The 20,792-nt window shown below is 42.3% G+C and overlaps 1 protein-coding gene across 18 annotated transcripts in view; it reads left to right on the top strand.

The window, feature by feature from the left end:
* The window catches only part of NRXN3 (neurexin 3), a 338,395-nt gene that overhangs the window by 82,336 nt on the left and 235,267 nt on the right, over positions 1-20,792 (top strand). For 11 of the 18 annotated variants that reach the window (XR_012717248.1, XM_075282340.1, XM_075282345.1 and 8 more), the window contains 4 exons: positions 5,386-5,687; positions 6,853-6,876; positions 9,667-9,828; positions 18,898-19,336. Coding sequence is in view for 17 of the 18 variants with exons in the window: in XM_075282340.1 (XP_075138441.1) it covers positions 5,386-5,687; positions 6,853-6,876; positions 9,667-9,828; positions 18,898-19,336 (927 nt within the window). In the remaining variant the exon portion in view is untranslated. The remainder of the gene's footprint in view (positions 1-5,385; positions 5,688-6,852; positions 6,877-9,666; positions 9,829-18,897; positions 19,337-20,792) is intronic. The other 7 variants (XM_075282347.1, XM_075282349.1, XM_075282356.1 and 4 more) reach the window with 1 other exon arrangement.

The following is a 20,792-nucleotide window of genomic DNA, read 5'->3' on the forward strand; positions in this document are numbered from 1 at the left end:
ACAGCAGTGACAGGCCTGGGAGCCTCATTAGGCTCCCGGCTGTCACCCGAACAGGTCGGCTCCTGCGATATCGCCGCGCAGGAGCCGGCCTGCAACTCTACAGGTACGGGGCCGGTGGGGACCGGCCCCGGGGGAGAAGGGGCCACCGATACTGACCCGGCATCCGCTGTACTAGAGAGGCGGATGCAAGGGAGGGATAGACGCTGGCACAGGTGCCGGGCCTGAGACATCGCTGCGCTCCTCTGCCCTGCATGAAGCCAGCGGCGGGGGCACAGAGGAGCAGAATAGCATCACTCCTCCTGCTGCTGGCTTCATGCAGGGCAGAGGAGCGCAGCGATGTCTCAGGCCCCAGCGTCTATCCCTTTCCGGCTTCCGCCTCTCTAGTACAGCGGGTGCCAGGCGCCACATTCGGACTATAAGACGCACCCTTCTTTTCCCCAAAAATTTTTGGGGAAAAAAGTGCGTCTTATAGTCCGAAAAATACGGTATATATACTTTAAAGATTGAAATTAACTGTCTACACCTGCACAAATACACTTAAATAAAAAGATACATGTAATAATCTGGATAGTATGTAAGATTACAGCAAAGATTATAAAGAAAGCAATTATAGGCGCACAAGTTGCTGCCGCATATGACACAATTGAGATCTATGGAACTGAAGTTGCATGTGATTTTGACATGCTACATAACGTTAAGCAAGGTTGGATTTTGTGCGAATGTCACTTCACAGCATGTCGCATGCGGCACCATAGAAAAACATTTACTTTTTTGTTGCATGACAAATGTTGCTGTGTAGCCTTAGGCTGGTGACCAAACTCAGCCTATTCACTACCATTATGTTTAACAGCTTCTATTCATTAACATTATCCACCATAACTTGCCTGCAGCTTCCACCTGACTCCATAGCAGTGACCATCAATAGGCCCAAGAGGATTTAATAAATTATCTTTCATTTAGAAACCATTTGCAACGCCTGAAATATAAAATGTTACACTAAAAGCAAGCCAACATCTGTAACAAAGACATTAACCTCCAATTCACAAGGAGTCATCCTTCAGCACTCAGCACCATGTCTGAAGGATTGCCCTTCCCCTGGGCTTAGAAGGATAATGCCAAAACATAACTCAACATGATCTTTTACATTTTTTAAATTTTGTTTTCCTTTTAAAAGTAGCATATGTACAATAGTGAAAAACTACATATAAGATATATATTGTGAGACGGTGACTGGCAGAGTGCTGGAGTCCAGATATATCAGTCCAAGTTTCTGACATGTGTGGTCCAGGGCGGATCTGGAGTAGGCCTCAGCCCATGTGTAGATCCTGGGCTTATTACTAGGCCAGAAAAGGCTGCAGATCCTGCATTCAAGTGCAGTTCCATGAGGTGAAAGGAGGTGTATGGTTCTGTCCTGTAACCCTGAGTCCGAGACAATATTGCGCCTGTTTTGTTAGTTTGGCTGGAAATAAGCCACAAGTATAGTTAGGTTATCATCTCTGTTTAGTTAGTTGCTCAGACGAGCAGATTTTTTTAATTTTGTTTTGGTTTTTTTTTTTGTGCCTGAAGGGGAGGTTTATTTTTCTGGGATTTTTTTTTTTTTTCTAAATAAACTGGTTTGCTGCATGTTTTGTGTCCCTGTGTTGACTGTTTGGGTCTACACCACTGCTTCTACCGAGCTAACTTCCCCACAATATATAAAATAACAATGCAATCCGTAATCAGTTCAACAAAATATTGAATTAACATTGTACAGTAAGAACAAGGTATAGGACAGTAGGGTGAGAAAGGTTTCTGCTATCTCTTCTCCTTAGAGGAAGAGACTGGAAGTTCCATCTCTTCAAAAGCCCATCCTCTCCATAGTAACCACTAGAGATGAGCGAACAGTGTTCTATCGAACACATGTTCGATCGGATATCAGGGTGTTCGCCATGTTCGAATCGAATCGAACACCGCGTGGTAAAGTGCGCCAAAATTCGATTCCCCTCCCACCTTCCCTGGCGCCTTTTTTGCACCAATAACAGCGCAGGGGAGGTGGGACAGGAACTACGACACCGGGGGCATTGAAAAAAATTGGAAAAAGTCATTGGCTGCCGAAATCAGGTGACCTCCATTTTAGACGAATAGTGGATTTCAAATCCGGGTCATATGAGAATGTGAACTTTGTGACTATGAGACAGGGATAGCTGTACAGGCAGGGATAGCTAGGGATAACCTTTATTTAGGGGGGAATGTTATTAAAAATAACTTTTTGGGGCTCTATCGGGTGTGTAATTGTGATTTTTGTGAGATAAACTTTTTCCCATAGGGATGCATTGGCCAGCGCTGATTGGCCGAATTCCGTACTCTGGCCAATCAGTGCTGGCCAATGCATTCTATTAGCTTGATGAAGCAGAGTGTGCACAAGGGTTCAAGCGCACCCTCGGCTCTGATGTAGCAGAGCCGAGGCTGCACAAGGGTTCAAGCGCACCCTCGGCTCTGATGTAGGAGAGCCGAGGGTGCACTTGAACCCTTGTGCACCCTCGGCTCTGCTACATCAGAGCCGAGGGTGCGCTTGAACCCTTGTGCACACTCTGCTTCATCAAGCTAATAGAATGCATTGGCCAGCGCTGATTGGCCAATGCATTCTATTAGCCCGATGAAGTAGAGCTGAATGTGTGTGCTAAGCACACACATTCAGCTCTACTTCATCGGGCTAATAGAATGCATTGGCCAGCGCTGATTGGCCAGAGTACGGAATTCGGCCAATCAGCGCTGGCTCTGCTGGAGGAGGCGGAGTCTAAGATCGCTCCACACCAGTCTCCATTCAGGTCCGACCTTAGACTCCGCCTCCTCCAGCAGAGCCAGCGCTGATTGGCCGAATTCCGTACTCTGGCCAATCAGCACTGGCTAATGCATTGTATTGGCGTGATGAAGCAGTGCTGAATGTGTGTGCTTAGCACACACATTCAGCTCTACTTCATAGGGCTAATAGAATGCATTGGCCAATCAGCGCTGGCCAATGCATTCTATTAGCGTGAACTGAGTTTGCACAGGGGTTCTAGTGCACCCTCGGCTCTGCTACATCAGATTGCTACATCTGATGTAGCAGTGCCGAGTGTGCATCAGATGTGTAGTTGAGCAAAGCTGACTCAGCACTGCTAAGTCTCTGCATTCGCATAGGAATGCATTGGCCAGCCTTCGGCCAATCAGCGCTGGCTCTGCCGGAGGAGGCGGAGTCTAAGGTCGGACCTGAATGGAGACTGGTGTGGAGCGATCTTAGACTCCGCCTCCTCCAGCAGAGCCAGCGCTGATTGGTCGAGTTCCGTACTCTGGCCAATCAGCACTGGCCAATGCATTTCTATGGGGAAAAGTTAGCTTGCGAAAATCGCAAACTGACAGGGATTTCCATGAAATAATGTGACTTTTATGCCCCCAGACATGCTTCCCCTGCTGTCCCAGTGTCATTCCAGGGTGTTGGTATCATTTCCTGGGGTGTCATAGTGGACTTGGTGACCCTCCAGACACGAATTTGGGTTTCCCCCTTAACGAGTTTATGTTCCCCATAGACTATAATGGGGTTCGAAACCCATTCGAACACTCGAACAGTGAGCGGCTGTTCGAATCGAATTTCGAACCTCGAACATTTTAGTGTTCGCTCATCTCTAGTAACCACCATTCACACAGATGACTCCTTCTAAAAGGGGAACCTCCCCATCCTAATTCCATGAAATTATATATAGAGAATAATTACTTATTCTCGGCCCCCTTTGCTTTGTACCTATAAGTGGGGTCATTATTGCAATTAAACACCACATGCAGTTCTTCAGCGCCATGTAAACCGAATATCAGACCTCACACTGATCAAAAATATAAAACACTCATTTGGTTTCAGAAACGCATGACTTAACGCATGTAAAAACAGATGTCACCATGTGGAACTGCACGATGTAAACAAATCTCAAAAAGTTCAATTTACCAAATGGCCTCAGTCAGATGCGGGAGGGCTAGTAAATAGACTCCTTAAGGGTCCATTCACACGGAGTAAACGCGCACTCATTTTGACAAAATACACGTGTAAAAATAAGGCCCCGTTCCCACAGAGTAACGCGCGGCTCATTTAGACATGTAAACACGTGTCAGAGTGAGGCGCTTCAAAACAGATCCCATTGACTTCAATGGGTGTCGGCTTACGCGCGCTACACATTGAAATCAATGGGAGGCTTTATAACCCATTGATTTCAATGTGTAGCGCGTGTAAGCCGGCACTCATTGAAGTCAATGGGATCTGTTTTGAAGTGCCTCACTCTGACACGTGTTTACATGTCTAAATGAGCGGGGCGTTACTCCGTGGGAACGGGGCCTAAGACTCCCTTTGACTGCAATGACATTTTTTTACACGTTTAAAAATACACGTCAAAATACACACGTAAAATGTCATTGAAGTCAATGGGAGTCTTATTTTTACACGTGTATTCTTTACACATGTATTTTGCCAAAATGAGCGCGCGTTTACTCCGTGTGAATGGACCCTTAGTCTCCTGCGAATTAAAAACTTGTGGGATGAATGAGAGGAGTGCTGGTACCAAGACACAACAGAAACAATGAAAGGACAGGCGGCCGTGTTCTACATTGCACACATCTTCAGGTGGATTTCATCTTAGATTTATCAGGGATTTTTTTTTGCTAATTTCACCCTGGAAATCCACATAAAGAATTAAAATCTGCACTGTATGTCAATTTGGGCAATGAAAAAAAAATGCCTTAAGTGCTACTGTATTACCTTGCAAATTTTTCATGTGGAAACCTACTCATAAAATGTGGGTGTATTCTGCACCATGTGCATGTACCTTAGGGCTGCCTTTACATGACCAGTCTCTGCCTCTTGTTTTCTGATATGGTTTTCAGCCTAAGGGTGGCGGCTGCGAGTGTCTGCACCTTTTAATTCATAATCTTAGCAGGTTTTGTTCTTCATTTCATCCTCATGGCCATTATTCTCATTCCACAGTGTTCTTCTGTATGTGACTCTTCTGCTGCTATCTAAGATGGAGCCAGAAAAAACCCTCTTTCTTCTAGCAGTAATGAGGCAGCCATATGCTGCTGTTTGCTTGGAGTGGTAATTGGAAATGTGTAATGTCTTCACTGTTCTTTTTGGGGGATTCTGCACTAGAGGGGTGTCTATATCCTGGATCGACGGCTGCATGCAATGTCCCCAAGTTTGAGCATTTCCAACCCCCCAGCGCAGATCCATGTCATTCCATTCTATGTATGTCTCCTTCATCATGACATGGAGACTATAACAGACTCATTATTGCAGTGATGTGCTGTACTGTCTGATACTTCCCGCCACCAGATAAAATAAACCATGATTTGTTCTGTTCTAAAACCACTTTTCTACTTACCCTGCAGCAAGAGAGGAGAATGTGGCCACGTTCCGCGGCTCTGAGTATTTATGTTACGACCTATCCCAGAATCCAATCCAGAGCAGCAGTGATGAAATTACCCTGTCCTTCAAAACCCGCCAGAGAAATGGGCTCATCCTCCACACCGGCAAGTCTGCAGACTATGTCAACCTGGCTCTGAAGGGTGGAGCTGTCTCGCTGGTCATCAATCTGGGCTCTGGTGCCTTTGAGGCCATCGTAGAGCCAGCCAACGATAAGTTCAACGATAACGAGTGGCATGATGTCAAGGTGACTCGGAACCTACGCCAGGTAAGGAGGTCGTGGTAACAGTGACTAACTGAAGGGGATTGCGCGTGCCAGGTTAGGATGTTTGCAGGTACAATGGCTTTATACAGAACGTATAAAGAGGTTTAAGCTCATTTGTATGCTGCATAGGGTAAAGATTCTGTATTCACCCTTGGCTTCTACTTCTAACTGAATCCTGCAGTGCCAGAACCATTATATAGTTTATTTTTCTTACTTGTGTGGAGCCCGTGTTGTTTTATACATAATCTTTGGTATGTGCAAGTTCTAACTTTTAGGCACAACATTCTGTTCCTGAACTAGAACTTAGCATTCATCTGGGCCTTTGAATAAAGAGTAGTGTAGATAGTAACATGCCCCTCCAGAGACATAGCATAGCCGTGTGCAGAGATCCAGATTATCTGCAGAGATCTAGTCGTCGTAGGGAGTAGAGATCTATGTGAAGCTGCAAAGATTAATCTGAAATGACACTGAGACTGATAGAGAAGCCTCATCTAATCATCAATGCATGTACAATCCTGATAAGAGAATATCTGCTGCAGGCAATGCTGAGTGTCCAGTCTCCAGAGCCCCAGCAGCCGCCATGTTATGAGCCGTATTAAAGAGGACAGTAGTGAGAAGAGTGCATTCAGTCACTGTCTACCACACTGTGTCCTTCTAAGGGCCATTTGCTGCTTCTTTTTGATAAATGTGCAATTGGTGCTACTGTAAAACCCACAAAATAGTCCTGATGCATTGGGAGATGGGGAGGGGGGATGCTGAGATGATAACTTTGTTCTGTGTTGATGATAAGAATTTCTACGTTGTGGTGACTCACTCTGGAAAACCACGTGCAGGACAGGGAACGTAAGTATGATGTGTGTGGGGAAGCCATGATGGATGAGTCACCTGTGATGAGGGTGAGCAAGTGTATGTGGAGGGGGCGTTGTGGATAGAATGAAGGGTGGGCAAGGAGGATGGCGTCTATATATAAGGATTAACCCCTAATCATTCATGTAATGTGTCATTGCTACTAACCAGCTCCTCTCCACAGTGTACTAACACCCTAACTGATCATCTTTGTTTTATCTGTTCTCTTTTATTTTGACTTTATTTTCCGTTGTTGGATCTGACGACCCTTCTGTTCACAGTTATTCAATTTGCTTTTTTTTCCCCCCACTTTTCCGCAAAGCACTCAGGCATTGGACACGCTATGGTAAACAAACTACATTGTATGGTAGATATCATTCTTATTTGTCTAATTAATTCTCTGGATTTGCGGTGTGGTTTTTCCTTTCTCTCTTTTTCTTCACATCTTCAGTGTCTCCTTTAATTTCACCTCCTTGTCGCCATGGAATAAATAAATAAATATTCTGTCTGTGCTATACTTTTCTATAGTTACGTGACAGATATATATTATCTAGAACCCCCTCTGACATTTTCATTTTTACAAGTACCATCATCCACCTAGACCCCCTGGAGCCCCTCGTACCTCATGCCATTCGTTTGACTGGTCCTTGTTTATTTATTTATTTGTGGCCTAAGAGAGCATACTGTCTCCTGGAGAAGTGGTGGTGGTCCGGGGGCAGAGGACCCCTTCTTAATACCACCTGATGAGCTCCATTACACTCTCTGCATGCTGTGTGTTTTCATGTTCTTGGGAAGGCTGGAGTGCTGGCACAGGCCTGGACTTGGAAAATTGTTTTTGACAAATATAGCCGTTTCGTAAAACTCTTATTCTTCTACCCTATATAGTTAGAACGGTATACAATAGAGGAAGAACGGTATACAATAGAGGAATAAGGGAAGTCTTTACAGTCACAAACTATCTCCTCTAAATACGGTAATTAAACAAGGAGGTATAGCTGCACTGATGTCATATACTGCTTGGTGTCCACTGATGGCTCATGGTAGCAAATAGACCCCTCCCTTGTCTTTATTCCTTTTAACATTTTGCCCTCTCCTTTTCATTGTTACAATCTCGATCAGAGTCCAGTATACCAAAAAGGACCTGTTAATTAATCCACCCACCCATACCAAGAAAGTGGTTGTGTATTATGCTACTTTCTCCTGTTCTTTTTCCTCTACTAAGTCAGTGGTACATTTCACATAAAATGCTATATATGACAGAACATTAACATTGTTGTGTTTTTGGTGATGAAGCGCACAGAGGTACACAAGGGTTTTGTAGGATTGTGTGGGTACCCGATTACTAATCCTTACCGCCATATAGTTTCACTATGTGGGCAGCACATTTTCTGCCTACCAGCGAGCAATTTTATAACAATAATCATTATACAAACAATGCAAACACTCAACCTCTCCCAGTGCATTCCAGTAAACTGACTGCCAAGAAAGTGTGAAAACCGTCTTGGGCTAAAGCCCCACGTAGCAAGCCACCGCCAAAAAACCCTGCAGTAAAGACCACAATAGGAAAAACACAATTTCTTTTGAAAATGCAGCTTTTCCACCGTGGATTTTTTTTCTGTAATGTGTTGATGGATTTAGCCAGAATAGAATCCCATCCGCTTTCAGGTAATATAAAACCCAGTGTTTTTTGTCATGGCCTTTCTCCTGTGACCACAATGCTGCTTTTTCGCATGAGCCCTTGGCATTAGTTGCTGTTTTTGTTGCTTGTTTGAAAAGCAGCAGATTACAGCATGTACCACACAAATAGAAGTCTATCCCAGAGTAGGGGGGAAGTCTGAGATACTCCTTGTTCTATTATGGGCATAGTAAGAGGATGATGGCTTGGACTACTAAAGCAAAGTGTTAGTGTAGTGTTACTTGTAGGGATAGGCTTACTCTTATTTATATGAGGCCTGAGCTCCAGACTCCATAGCCAGTCAGCACCCCAACCTTCCCACCGCCATCTCACTCCTCCCCTTATCTAACAGACTAATTTGTTAGTTTTTCACCCTCATGTGTCATCACTTGGGTGGCTAGATGAGGACATGTATACCTGGAGGTGAGGACCTTTAGGCATGTGTGGTTGAGCAGCCCTTTCTCTGGTTGGGTTTGAGGGCTAGTAGTAATAGGGGAAAGGAATCCTGAGAACCTCCTTCCTGTTGTCTCAGTCACATTAGCCCTTAATTGCCAGTGGACTCTGTTGACTTGTTGGCTTTTTTTTATACTTGGGGATCTTGTTGGACTGGTGGGCTGTGTATATGTTTGAGGTGCTATAAAGGGTTGCTGTGAATGTCTTCAGAATCAATGAAAGGGTTAAACCTCAGGTGCCGCTACAGTTATTGGCTTACCAACACTTTCAGAATGAACTATTCAATGTGAACAGCTGAAGACATGCACCTATATGGGACGTCCAATGTGTGGGGAAGGTCTTCAAGGTTTTGTACCTGTACTAGCTGCAAGCCGAAAAACTGCACTATAGACCATGGCAGTCTATTGTACTACCGTGGGCAGTTCTTGGCCTTGTGGCACAGTACTAAATGTACGGGAACCCTCATACGTTTTTTTTTTTCTCGTGCTCATCAGGCTGTCTTGCTTTCTCTCTCTAAGTCCTTGTTAAAACTTACTTAAAACTTAGGTCATGTGTCCAGCTGGCATTGTACTTAGGACATGGCATTTCATATTCCGGAGGGGCCCCTGAGGGGTCACATGCTGTTTCCTGTCATTTACATCAGTTATCAGTCATGATGAGGGGGTTCCTGCGTACAGGACTGTTCCCTCACAGTATTGTGAGGTGTGGTAAGTATTTGTTTTTGCAGCATGTTCCTCTTCAGGGGGCACTGTTCTCCAGTTGAACATGAAATGCTCAGTTGATGAATGGATCGTAGGGGTCTGTCGTACGTGGGGTTCTAGCATCTTCTGTCCAGTGCCAGCAACTGGGGAGGATGATGTGTATCGTCATCCACAACCAGACCACTTTACAATGAAAGAAAATGTCTTTTTTTTTTTTTTTCCGCCAAGCCCAGGGGTTAATCTCGCTTCTGCTCTAAATGGAGCACCACTTAGAATCATGCTGTGTTGGTTTTTTTCCCCCCACAAGGTGACAATATCAGTGGATGGGATCCTAACTACAACCGGTTACACTCAGGAGGATTACACTATGCTGGGATCAGATGACTTCTTCTATGTTGGAGGAAGCCCCAGTACTGCTGACTTACCAGGGTCTCCTGTCAGTAACAACTTCATGGGTTGTTTGAAAGAGGTAAGTGACCATATTGCTAGCAGTCTGATATTGCAGTGTTCATTTTAATTTGGTTTAGACATTTCCCCCTGCTTGTGTGCTAGGAATTCTACTACCACATATCTTACATTTTTCCATATGCTCCCATTATCCTGATGGCGACCGAGAGGCTCTTTTGGCAGTACACATAGGGAAATTTTTTTCAATGTCTGTTGCTCTCAACAGCTAAAGGGACAAGACAGCGTCTGTCATGGTGTTTTACATTAGAGTCAGTAGAACTGAACAAAGACTAAAGAGGTCTGTGTCCATTACTGTGCTACAGTTGACAGCAACGGACATTAATAATGGTTGTGTCAACATAGCCTTAGTGTATTGAATATTGCAGCAGACTGTGTTATTTTGTACTAAGGGCACACAGTTCTGTGCAGCCTCTGAATTTGTAAATGTAGCACCTATGGTAATGGATGCCATTAAATGACATTAGTCAGAGAGATATGTCTGTGGTTACTGTTAGGAGATCCCAGTGGAAATCTCAGACACACTGCAGAACACAGCTTGAAAAGAATCTTCCATGTCGTTATTGCATGTAGATCACAAGCAATATATGTATGGGTGTTTATAGCCCCAATCATGGTATTGCAGTGCACAATGTTGAGGTTATTCTTTGTCGTCTTGTGTTAGTGCAGATGGGATAATCTTTGGTGATTTTAGTGAATAACAGAATAATCTTTAGTACACTGTAAATGTTGAGTGCAGTCTTGGAATATATTGAAGTGCAGTAGAGGACATTGGGGTAGAGTCAAGTTATATCTTGTCAATCCTTGTTCTCCTCCTTGTGATACTTGTCCATAGAGGATGCCGGTTAGTGCGGCGTTAATTCTGGTGACCGCAGTGTAGTAGCTGTCCTATCAGAGACTGTGCTGCCTGTGAGCATATGATTAATAGCTGGATGTGCCATAACTTTCTATTACACCCGCCTGCAGCAGCCGCCACATCTGCCTTCAGCAGCTATTTAAATCTGTTTTAATTCTGCTAATTGCAATACATTTATTTGGATTGTCGGCACCTGCAGGGTTCAGAATAATGTGTATTTTTATGTGCTTTTGTTCTCTTACTCCTTTTGCACATAGCCCTGCCCCCTCCCTTTTCATTTCTTTAAAGGAGAACTGTCATTTTAAAATACATTTAGAAATGTTAGATGAATTATAATAAAACATTTCTTAAACTGTCTAGATGGAATTATATTTAGCACTGTCTTTTACATTTTCCTCTTATTTGTATAATCTGCCAAAACCAAATTTATTTTACACATCACTTTAGAAAAAGATCGAGATTTAATAGTCCATTCAGCTGAACAATAGCTCTGCAAGGGGACCCTGCTGGTTTTCCCAATGGCCCCAAGTCCTCTATTGCGGAGTGATGTGTGGCGCCTGCTGAACATATTTCTACTGCTGCTTAATAAAAGTAATAGGGATAAAAATATTTAAAGGGGAACCATGTGCAACTAATTTCCAATAATAAATGCCATATGTTAGAGCTGTTCTTCTTATGGCTGCATATGTCAGCAGATATCAAATCCATCACCTTAGAGTCCTACAGCAATGCTCATTTGGTCTCTGTGCCATTTCAATATGTTGCATACCATATTCTTTCCCCTATAGTCCATACAGCTGAGGACTGTGAAGAGTGTGGTGTTTTCCATCGACTTCCCCAAATTACGTGATTGTTAGACTGTACAGGTCCGAATTCTCAGTGCTTGTAGGCAGGCTAGCTTGGGCACAAGTAATGATGTAAAGAATATAATGTCATTCATTTCCAAATCGGACCCAAAGGGGACTCACTGTTTCTTATATAGAAAAAAATGAAAATTTATTAAAATCTTCATAAAAAGTAGATACAGGAAAAATATACAAAATATTAGATGTAACAATCAATGGTCAGGCGCTCATTTTTATAGATCACGAACTCCACAAAGTGATCTGTTTATGCATCTGTGTGTTTGTCGATCAGTGTGACAGTGACACCCCCACATGTGTCTGCCAATACTACCAATAATATAGGTGTGTCTTGGGTGCTAGGATACTCTTACCACTATATATAGACAACTCCAATATAGCTTATACCCATGATACACCCTTGTGTACCAAGATAGAAGTATATCTCAGCAGTTGTATATACTAACTATGTCCTATTTACATGAATATTGTAACTCCTAATATTTAGAAAACGTAGAATGAGAATTTCTAAGATAGTTGGGTCCTATACAAGTGCATATATCCTTTCATACTTAAAGGCGTTGTCCACTATCAGACCAATATTGAGAGACATGTTATGATTTGTATAATAAAAATTATACAGTTTTCCATTATACTTTCTGTATCAATCTCTCACAGTTTTCTAGATCTCTGCTTGCTGTCATTCATTCTGCTTACCTCTAGTAGATAAAACTCTGACCATGGTCATGGACCATAAATCACATGACCATGGTCAGACTTATATCCACTAGAAGTAACAGAATGAATGACAGCAAGCAGAAATCTAGAAAACCGTGAGGAATTGATACAGAAAGTATATTGGAAAATTGTATATCCTTTTATTGCACAAACAATAATATTTGTTTCCCAATATTGGTCTAAAAGTGTCCAACCCCTTTAACATAGATATTTAATTATGCAAAAGGATTGTATTCTTCCTGTATTTGTAGGATATAAGCAGGGGTGTGGCAATAGGGGTGCAGAGGAAGAAATCGCTGCTGGGCCCTGAAACCAGGGGGCCCAAAGTCCTCTTTACAACATAAGAAAACACCAGTATTAAACATAGTAAATGATAAGTCAATGCCTCATTACAGATTTTTCATTGGGTCCAGCAGCTTCAAGATCCCCTCTGGTTATGAGAGCTCCCTAAACTGGATCACTTTGCCAGCACAGTAGCATATTTCTTAAATTTCCATGTAATTCCTTTTTTTTTTTTTTTTCTTCACTTTTTTCTTCACTGCCATTGTTCCCCACATACTTCTTAAAAGGATTTTCTCAGCTAAAAAATATAGATCACCAACCTACCCTAAGGATAGCCCATCAATATCAGATTCTTGGGATCTGATATCCTGCACTCCACTGATCAGAAGTCCTCAGGAGCTGATACATAGACAATGATGAAAGAAGCAGTTCCATTCTGTGCGTAGTGGTCAGTCTGTAAATCAGCTCCTACTGGACCTAAGTTGCAGTAAATTGATTCAGCCACTACACAGAGAACAGCGCCATCTGCTTCCTGCTCCATTATCTGTGTACCAACTGCTGAGAACAGCTTATTAGTGGGGGTGGAGGGTGTCAGGCCTCATTGATTTGATATAGATCATAAACCTTTTGAAAAGGGTTGTTCAGAGTTTTAAAAGAATTTTCTAAATACATGGAATGTGATGACTTTTGTTCCCCTGGTAAATTCCCCCGCCATGTTTTCTTTTTGCACACACTTTGTGGGAAGTTTTTGAGGGATAGAGAAACAGAAGTCACTGGACTTCAGAGAGTCCAGTGATGGGATTCCTCCAGCCTGATCACATATGAACTAGCTGAGAAAAATATTACAAGAGCAGACAGATTCCGTGAATACTGTTTGTGTTAAAAAAGCAAAAGGTCTGTGCTCCAAAGGTTTTCAAATATCATTTTTGTGGTTATCCAATAAAGGTATCATACCTATAATACTTTCATTTTTGGGAGCACAAAAGTATTTAAAGGGAACCTGTGTTTTTTGTTTTTTTTTTTATGACCCTAGTAAGTGTAGAAACAACTATTGACCTTTATTATGGTGCCTCTACCTAAGATTTCTGTTGCTAAAAGTCAAGCTATACTGTAACTAGCCACGGAAAGTGGGAGCAGCTTTTTTTTTTTTTTTTTTTTTTTTTAAAGATTGACTTTTCAGAAAGCTTAGTGAGGAACACCATAGGAAAGGTCGTCACTTGATGCTGCACATGTCTGGGCCAGTTTAGGGTCCATTTACATGGAGGAAAATGGTGAGGATTTTGGTGTGGAATTTTCCACGCTGAAAAAAAAGCCTCCCATTCATTTCAATGGGTTCTGCTAGCTTTTTTTTTCCACTAGCGGAATTTTTCCCCGCTAGCGGAAAAAAAGCTAGCAGAACCCATTGAAATCAATGGGAGGCTTTTTTTTCAGCATGGAAAATTCCACACCAAATTCCTCACCATTTTCCTCCGTGTGAATAGACCCTTAGGGCCTGTTCACATGGAGTAAACGCGCGTGTATTTTGCCAAAATACACGTGTAAAAATAAGACTCCCATTGACTTCAATGACATTTTTTTACACGTGTAAAAAAAAAAAAAAGTCAAAATACACGTGTAAAATGTCATTGAAGTCAATGGGAGTCTTATTTTTACACGTGTATTTTTTACACGTGTATTTTGCCAAAATACACGCGCGTTTACTCTGTGTGAACTACCCCTTAGGGTAGAAAAAACACTTGCAAGGTTCCCATTAACATCACATAATTTCTCAGTGATGTCATTGCTTCTCTAGGGGAGAAGTATACTGCATTGTCAGTGATGTCACAGCTTCTCTCTAGTGAATGGATAGGCTACATTGTCAGTGATGTCACTGTGATTTCCATTGAACTCCAGCTAAATGGCTGATCAGTGTAGAAGTCTTTAGAGAGGTGAAGGTTGATCACTTGAAGATAACTTCATCTAAGATCCTGTTATTGATATTAATTTTACTGCTGTAGATAGGTTTGTTGTCAGTCTTGATGACCCATCCTCTGATGTGTTTTTTCCAGATGTTAGACTAGAGAGAGTATTGCTTCTCCCGGAGTGCCCCTATAATAGGGAGTAATAATGACTTTAGTGTCCAGCAGAGTATTGTGCTACTGCAATGACACCTGCTGGATAGAAATGAAAGTGAAATTCAGGTTACGTAATCTAAGGAGCCATTACCTTGTGAAAACAGTGGAACTGTGATGACTTCAGCTTCTGGAATGATAAGGTTGTCCTGTAAAGAAGTATGACTGATGTCAATGAATTTCTTGATCAGAGAGCCTGTAGTTAGGGAAAGGCCCCACAAATTATATTAATTCTCACATCAATGCATGGATTTTGCACACGGGCAATTTGTGAACTACACATTACTAAGTAGTCCCTGATGGACTCTGATGGCCCCAGTCATTGGTCCATATTCAAGGGTTACGTATACCTTCAAACTTTTTTGAAAAAAATAAAATATATAAATATTTTATTTAAAATATTAGTGCAGACAATATCTGAATATAGATGTTTTAACATTTCAGATACTCCATAATATGACATTGCTGTCTAATACATAGCTAGGGACCAGTAGTTAGTTACTGCAACAATATAGTTAAGATTATTAATACACAGCTATCAATAATAGGGACAGAGGGCCTTGGGTTGAAAGTAGGGACTGTCACTCCAAATAGACACTTGGGATGTATTTTGCTACTTTTTATGCCAGAAAACTGGAGTAAAGTCTTACAAGTTTATTTCTGTACATACATTTGTGAGTTTTTGCTGTTTTATATGCGGTTTGCCATAGTGAACAATGCTTGGGTATGAAAAAGGATGGGAACAGAACCATCTCCCTCACAAGGGGTATAGGAAACAAGGATGTCACATTCTGTTGTCTAGAAACCTCATCCATAGTTTTGTCCCCTGGTGTAAACGATAGTTCAAATCTTTGTCATATCTTTTCTACCCTAGATTTGACTCTGGTGCACAGATGTCCATATGTATATTTATTTACTAATAAGCAAACCTCCAGTCTAAAGTAAAATTTAAGTATACTTAGCCATTGTACAGTAAACCTACTGTAGCAAGTGCCCTCCTTATCGCTGTTTGATCTGGAGTGGTGTTTGCATGTCACAAAATGGCTTCCACAGTCTCTATGTACAGTACCGTATATAGTGAGCTGTGAAAGTCAGTCTCTTCCCATGGGTAGATGTTAGATCCTAGTGGGCTGAAGGACATGTAATGATTTCACAACCATGTGATCAGTTTTATGTGTGGGAGAACTCCGGCTCGAAGCTGTGCTGGCTGATGATTTTCGTGTACAGTAGTTCAGTAGTTCTTTCTAGAGCATATTACAATGTCATCATGAGCAGGTAATAGAGATGTAAATAATCTATCTGTTCTGTCTACACAGCTGTACACTGTATGCTTCACAGACTGCACTATACGGTATATAGACATACTGCTCAACGCTGTGGTGTCAAAAACTGGTTGTAGACATTTTGTCTATGTGTTGTACAAACTTCTCTGCAATGTGTATGTGTATATATGTATATATATATATATATATATATATATATATATATATATATATATATACACACACACACACACAGCTCGGTGCTCTATATATTACGTATATTCACAGCTCTGTAAGCTATATAGCAGGGCTGTGGAGTCAGAGTCAGGAAAAAAGTTACCATTTTGGCTTTGAAATTAGAATTATTCAGCATTTTAACTATATCATACACTTGTGATTATTATTATGTAACTAGATGCACATACACATGTGCAGCACTGCATTGATCTGTATTGTTTGTATACATGCGCTATGATATACACACTTGCAGCTTTGCACTATGCTATATGCATGGATCAGGGTATTTACTATATATACCATGCCAAGCTGTGTATGTAATGCATTTAGTGCAGTATAATGTGCCCATAAGATATACAGTAAAGAGCTGTGTGTATATAAGGTAGACATTTTGTAGAGCAACGTTTTATATGCCATTTATCTAGGAGAGCTCAAAGGTCACGAAACAACCGAGGGTAGTTGACAGAATACAGGCTGGCATAGGAGGAAGACAGCCGGACACCCAAATAGTAAAGAAAACAGTCTCTCCACTGAAAGTTGTTACTACAGAGGAGTTGGAGGGCGGAGGCAGGGATGTTCAGAAGTAGAGCCTCCATTTTCGAGGGGGTTAACCTTGTACCTGGAAAAGTGACCATAATACCACCAGACCAACATGAGGTTTGGGAGCGAAATATGGGGTTTGGAGAGGGTCCGAAGCACATCATCGGCAAAGGGTCTAGCCATTTTTATGAAAAAGGTTACCATAATTATACAAATAAAGCTCTATGAGCCGGTCACCAGGCAGTGTTTCTTTAAGTGGAGATCCAAGTGCTAGGCCATACAGAGTTACATTCAGATAAAGGTATCTTGTCCTGTTGGATAATGTGTGCATGTGTGTAATGAGAGTTGGGAGGGGGGTTTGACATCCGGATGGGGTTGCCAAACTTTGCACAAAAAGAGGTTTTGGGTTTTTTTTTTTTTTTGAAGGGGGTGGGGAAATTGCACTGTACTTTACCTCATTTACGGCAAATAAGTTCTCATTAGAAACCCCTTTTAATTGTGGGTTAAGCATCAAAATATCAGGCGCACACTGTCAACTATGTGGGAATAAAGAGGAAAAAGTCTAGAAAAGTTTGTGTCAAGTCATAAGTTGTGGCATAAGCAATAAAGTGTAATGTCTCCTCTGTCTTGTCCTGCCTTTAGCTTGGTACAGCAGGTGCGATTCATATCGTGCTTGGCAGCAGACAACTAGGGTCGCATGGTGAATGGGGAGAATGCAGATAACTGAAATCTGGCTGTGTGGTAACCCTAACTGACGGTAGAACAACATGAAACTTCTCAGTAACACAACCTGGAGTCTCCCACACATGAGACTAATGGTCATATCATCAAAAAGCTTATAGCCCACTGGGGCATCTACCCAGGGAGAGTGTCTTAAACTTTCAAAGCATGCTGTAGATAGTCAGAGACTGTGGCTGACATATCGATATGCAAACCAAACTCCAGAATGGACAGACTATACACGAACTATGCATGGTCAGATTTTACTGGTCTATTTACAGCGCCGCACCTCCCATGAGGCGACGTGAAGCGACCGCTTCAGGCGGCGCTATGCCAGGGCCCCGGGGAGGGCGTCATTTTTGCTTACCTAAGCCAGTCCAGGACAAGCTGTCCTGGACTGGCTTAGCGTCACCGTCACCGAGTGGTGGATTGGGGAGGCCTCCCCTCACACTCAGGCAGAGTCCTCTATGTGCCTGCTCTCTGCTTGCCCCCTTCGCCCCGCCCCTCCTCCCGGGGGGGGGGGGGGCGGCTTTCTGTCGTCCGCCTCGGGCGGTGACAAAGGTAGGTTCACCCCTGGGTCTATAGGGTCAGTTAATAAGTTAGACGCATGTCATCTTGGCACACAGGAAATTGAGACTGACGGATGAAATGTCAGACTTTAAAAATTTACCTTGTGATAAATGTTGAAAATGATTAAGTTCATTTTACTGAAATCTGCATTTTCTTAATTTGTTCCCAAGTTATGACATTTTCTATGATCGATACTTACATGATAAATTTGTTGCGTCTTTAAATAAAACAAACAACCAGCAAAACCCTTTACTTTTACTTTTTGGTAGAGTTGGAAGGGACCTCAAGGGCCATCGGGTCCAACCCCCTGCGAGTGCAGGTTTCCTAAATCATCCCAGCTATATGTTTATCCAGATTCCGCTGGGATGATTTAGGAAACCTGCACTCGCAGGGGGTTGGACCCGATGGCCCTTGAGGTCCCTTCCAACTTTTTTTTCCCTTTTAAGTAAGGTATTTCTGGTTAAATTATATATTGGGGGTATACAGTAGATACATCATGACCAGAGCATTTGTTTGTTTTTATTCGTCTGACACTTTGGTCCTAAACGTTTACCTTTCTCTCCACCTCTCACCCCCTTCTAGAAAGAGTGCAACAATTTTTGCAACTTTTAACATAACTGTTGTACATTAGCTCCATAGACCAACCTCACCAACTTCCCCACTGAGTGACTAATGTAAAAATGCAAAATGTCACTAAATTGTGACAGGGCTTGATAAATTCCTCCCTATGTGTTGCTGCTTTTCACCATTTTCAATATCACAAATTGATGTTAGGGAAAGGGAATATTTCTTGTTTACATCCACAGGCTGCAATCTTGTCCAGAATTAACACTCTGCATCCAGTTTAGACTTTGTAATAATAATTATAAAAGATTGTGACTTTTGTCCCCTCCCTTTTTTTTTTTCACTCTGCAGGTTGTCTATAAGAACAATGACATCCGCTTGGAGCTTTCACGCTTGGCCAGGATTGGAGACACAAAAATGAAGATTTACGGAGATGTGGTCTTCAAGTGTGAAAACGTAGCTACTCTAGACCCCATTAGCTTTGAGAGTCCGGAAGCCTATATCAGCTTGCCCAAATGGAACACTAAGCGCATGGGCTCAATATCCTTTGATTTCCGCACCACAGAGCCCAATGGCCTCATCCTGTTTACACACGGAAAACCACAGGACAGGAAGGATGTGAGGAGTCAGAAAAATACTAAGGTGGACTTCTTTGCTGTGGAGTTGTTGGATGGTCATCTCTATCTCCTGTTAGACATGGGATCAGGGACAATAAAGGTGAAAGCCACCAGCAAGAAGGCCAATGATGGCGAATGGTGTCATGTGGACATCCAGCGAGATGGTAGATCAGGTAGATCCACTTATACTATATTAATGCTAGGTTTACATTAGCACTTGAGTTTCTGTCCTTCAGGTTTGCTTGGGGACCAGAAAAACGATCCGCTTAAAAAGATGTTATACACGGAAACCTGTGGGCCCCATAGACTATAATGGGGTTCCCCAGGTTTCTACTGAAAATGGTGGAGCGACAAGTCCTCCGTGTTGGACTTTTCTCTCCACCTATTTTAAGCGGAATGGGGGATGGAATCTGTGTGGGGTGTTTTTCAGTAATTTACAGACATACAGTCCTATGAAAAAGTTTGGGCACCCCTATTAATCTTAATCATTTTTAGTTCTAAATATTTTGGTATTTGCAACAGCCATTTCAGTCTGATATATCTAATAACTGATGGACACAGTAATATTTCAGGATTGAAATGAGGTTTATTGTACTAACAGAAAATGTGCAATATGCATTAAACCAAAATTTGACCGGTGCAAAAGTATGGGCACCTCAACAGAAAAGTGACATTAATATTTAGTAGATCCTCCTTTTGCAAAGATAACAGCCTCTAGTCGCTTCCTGTAGCTTTTAATCAGTTCCTGGATCCTGGATAAAGGTATTTTGGACAAACAATTCAAGTTCAGTTAAGTTAGATGGTCGCCGAGCATGGACAGCCCGCTTCAAATCATCCCACAGATGTTCAATGATATTCAGGTCTGGGGACTGGGATGGCCATTCCAGAACATTGTAATTGTTCCTCTGCATGAATGCCTGAGGATTTGGAGCGGTGTTTTGGATCATTGTCTTGCTGAAATATCCATCCCCGGCGTAACTTCAACTTCGTCACTGATTCTTGAACATTATTCTCAAGAATCTGCCGATACTGAGTGGAATCCATGCGACTCTCAACTTTAACAAGATTCCCGATGCCGGCATTGGCCACACAGCCCCAAAGCATGATGGAACCTCCACCAAATTTTACAGTGGGTAGCAAGTGTTTTTCTTGGAATGCTGTTTCTTTTTGGACGCCATGCATAACGCCTTTTTTTTTATAACCAAACAACTCAATCTTTGTTTCCAAAATGAAGCTGCCTTGTCCAAATGTGCTTTTTCATACCTCAGGCAACTCTATTTGTGGCGTACGTGCAGAAACGGCTTCTTTCTCTTCACTCTCCCATACAGCTTCTATTTGTGCAAAGTGCGCTGTATAGTTGACCGATGCACAGTGACACCATCTGCAGCAAGATGATGCTGCAGCTCTTTGGAGGTGGTCTGTGGATTGTCCTTGACTGTTCTCACCATTCTTCTTCTCTGCCTTTCTGATATTTTTCTTGGCCTGCCACTTCTGGGCTTAACAAGAACTGTCCCTGTGGTCTTCCATTTCCTTACTATGTTCCTCACAGTGGAAACTGACAGGTTAAATCTCTGAGACAACGTTTTGTATCCTTCCCCTGAACAACTATGTTGAACAATCTTTGTTTTC

This window comes from Leptodactylus fuscus, chromosome 7 (genome assembly GCF_031893055.1).
Source record: "Leptodactylus fuscus isolate aLepFus1 chromosome 7, aLepFus1.hap2, whole genome shotgun sequence".
NCBI classification, from domain to species: domain Eukaryota; kingdom Metazoa; phylum Chordata; class Amphibia; order Anura; family Leptodactylidae; genus Leptodactylus; species Leptodactylus fuscus.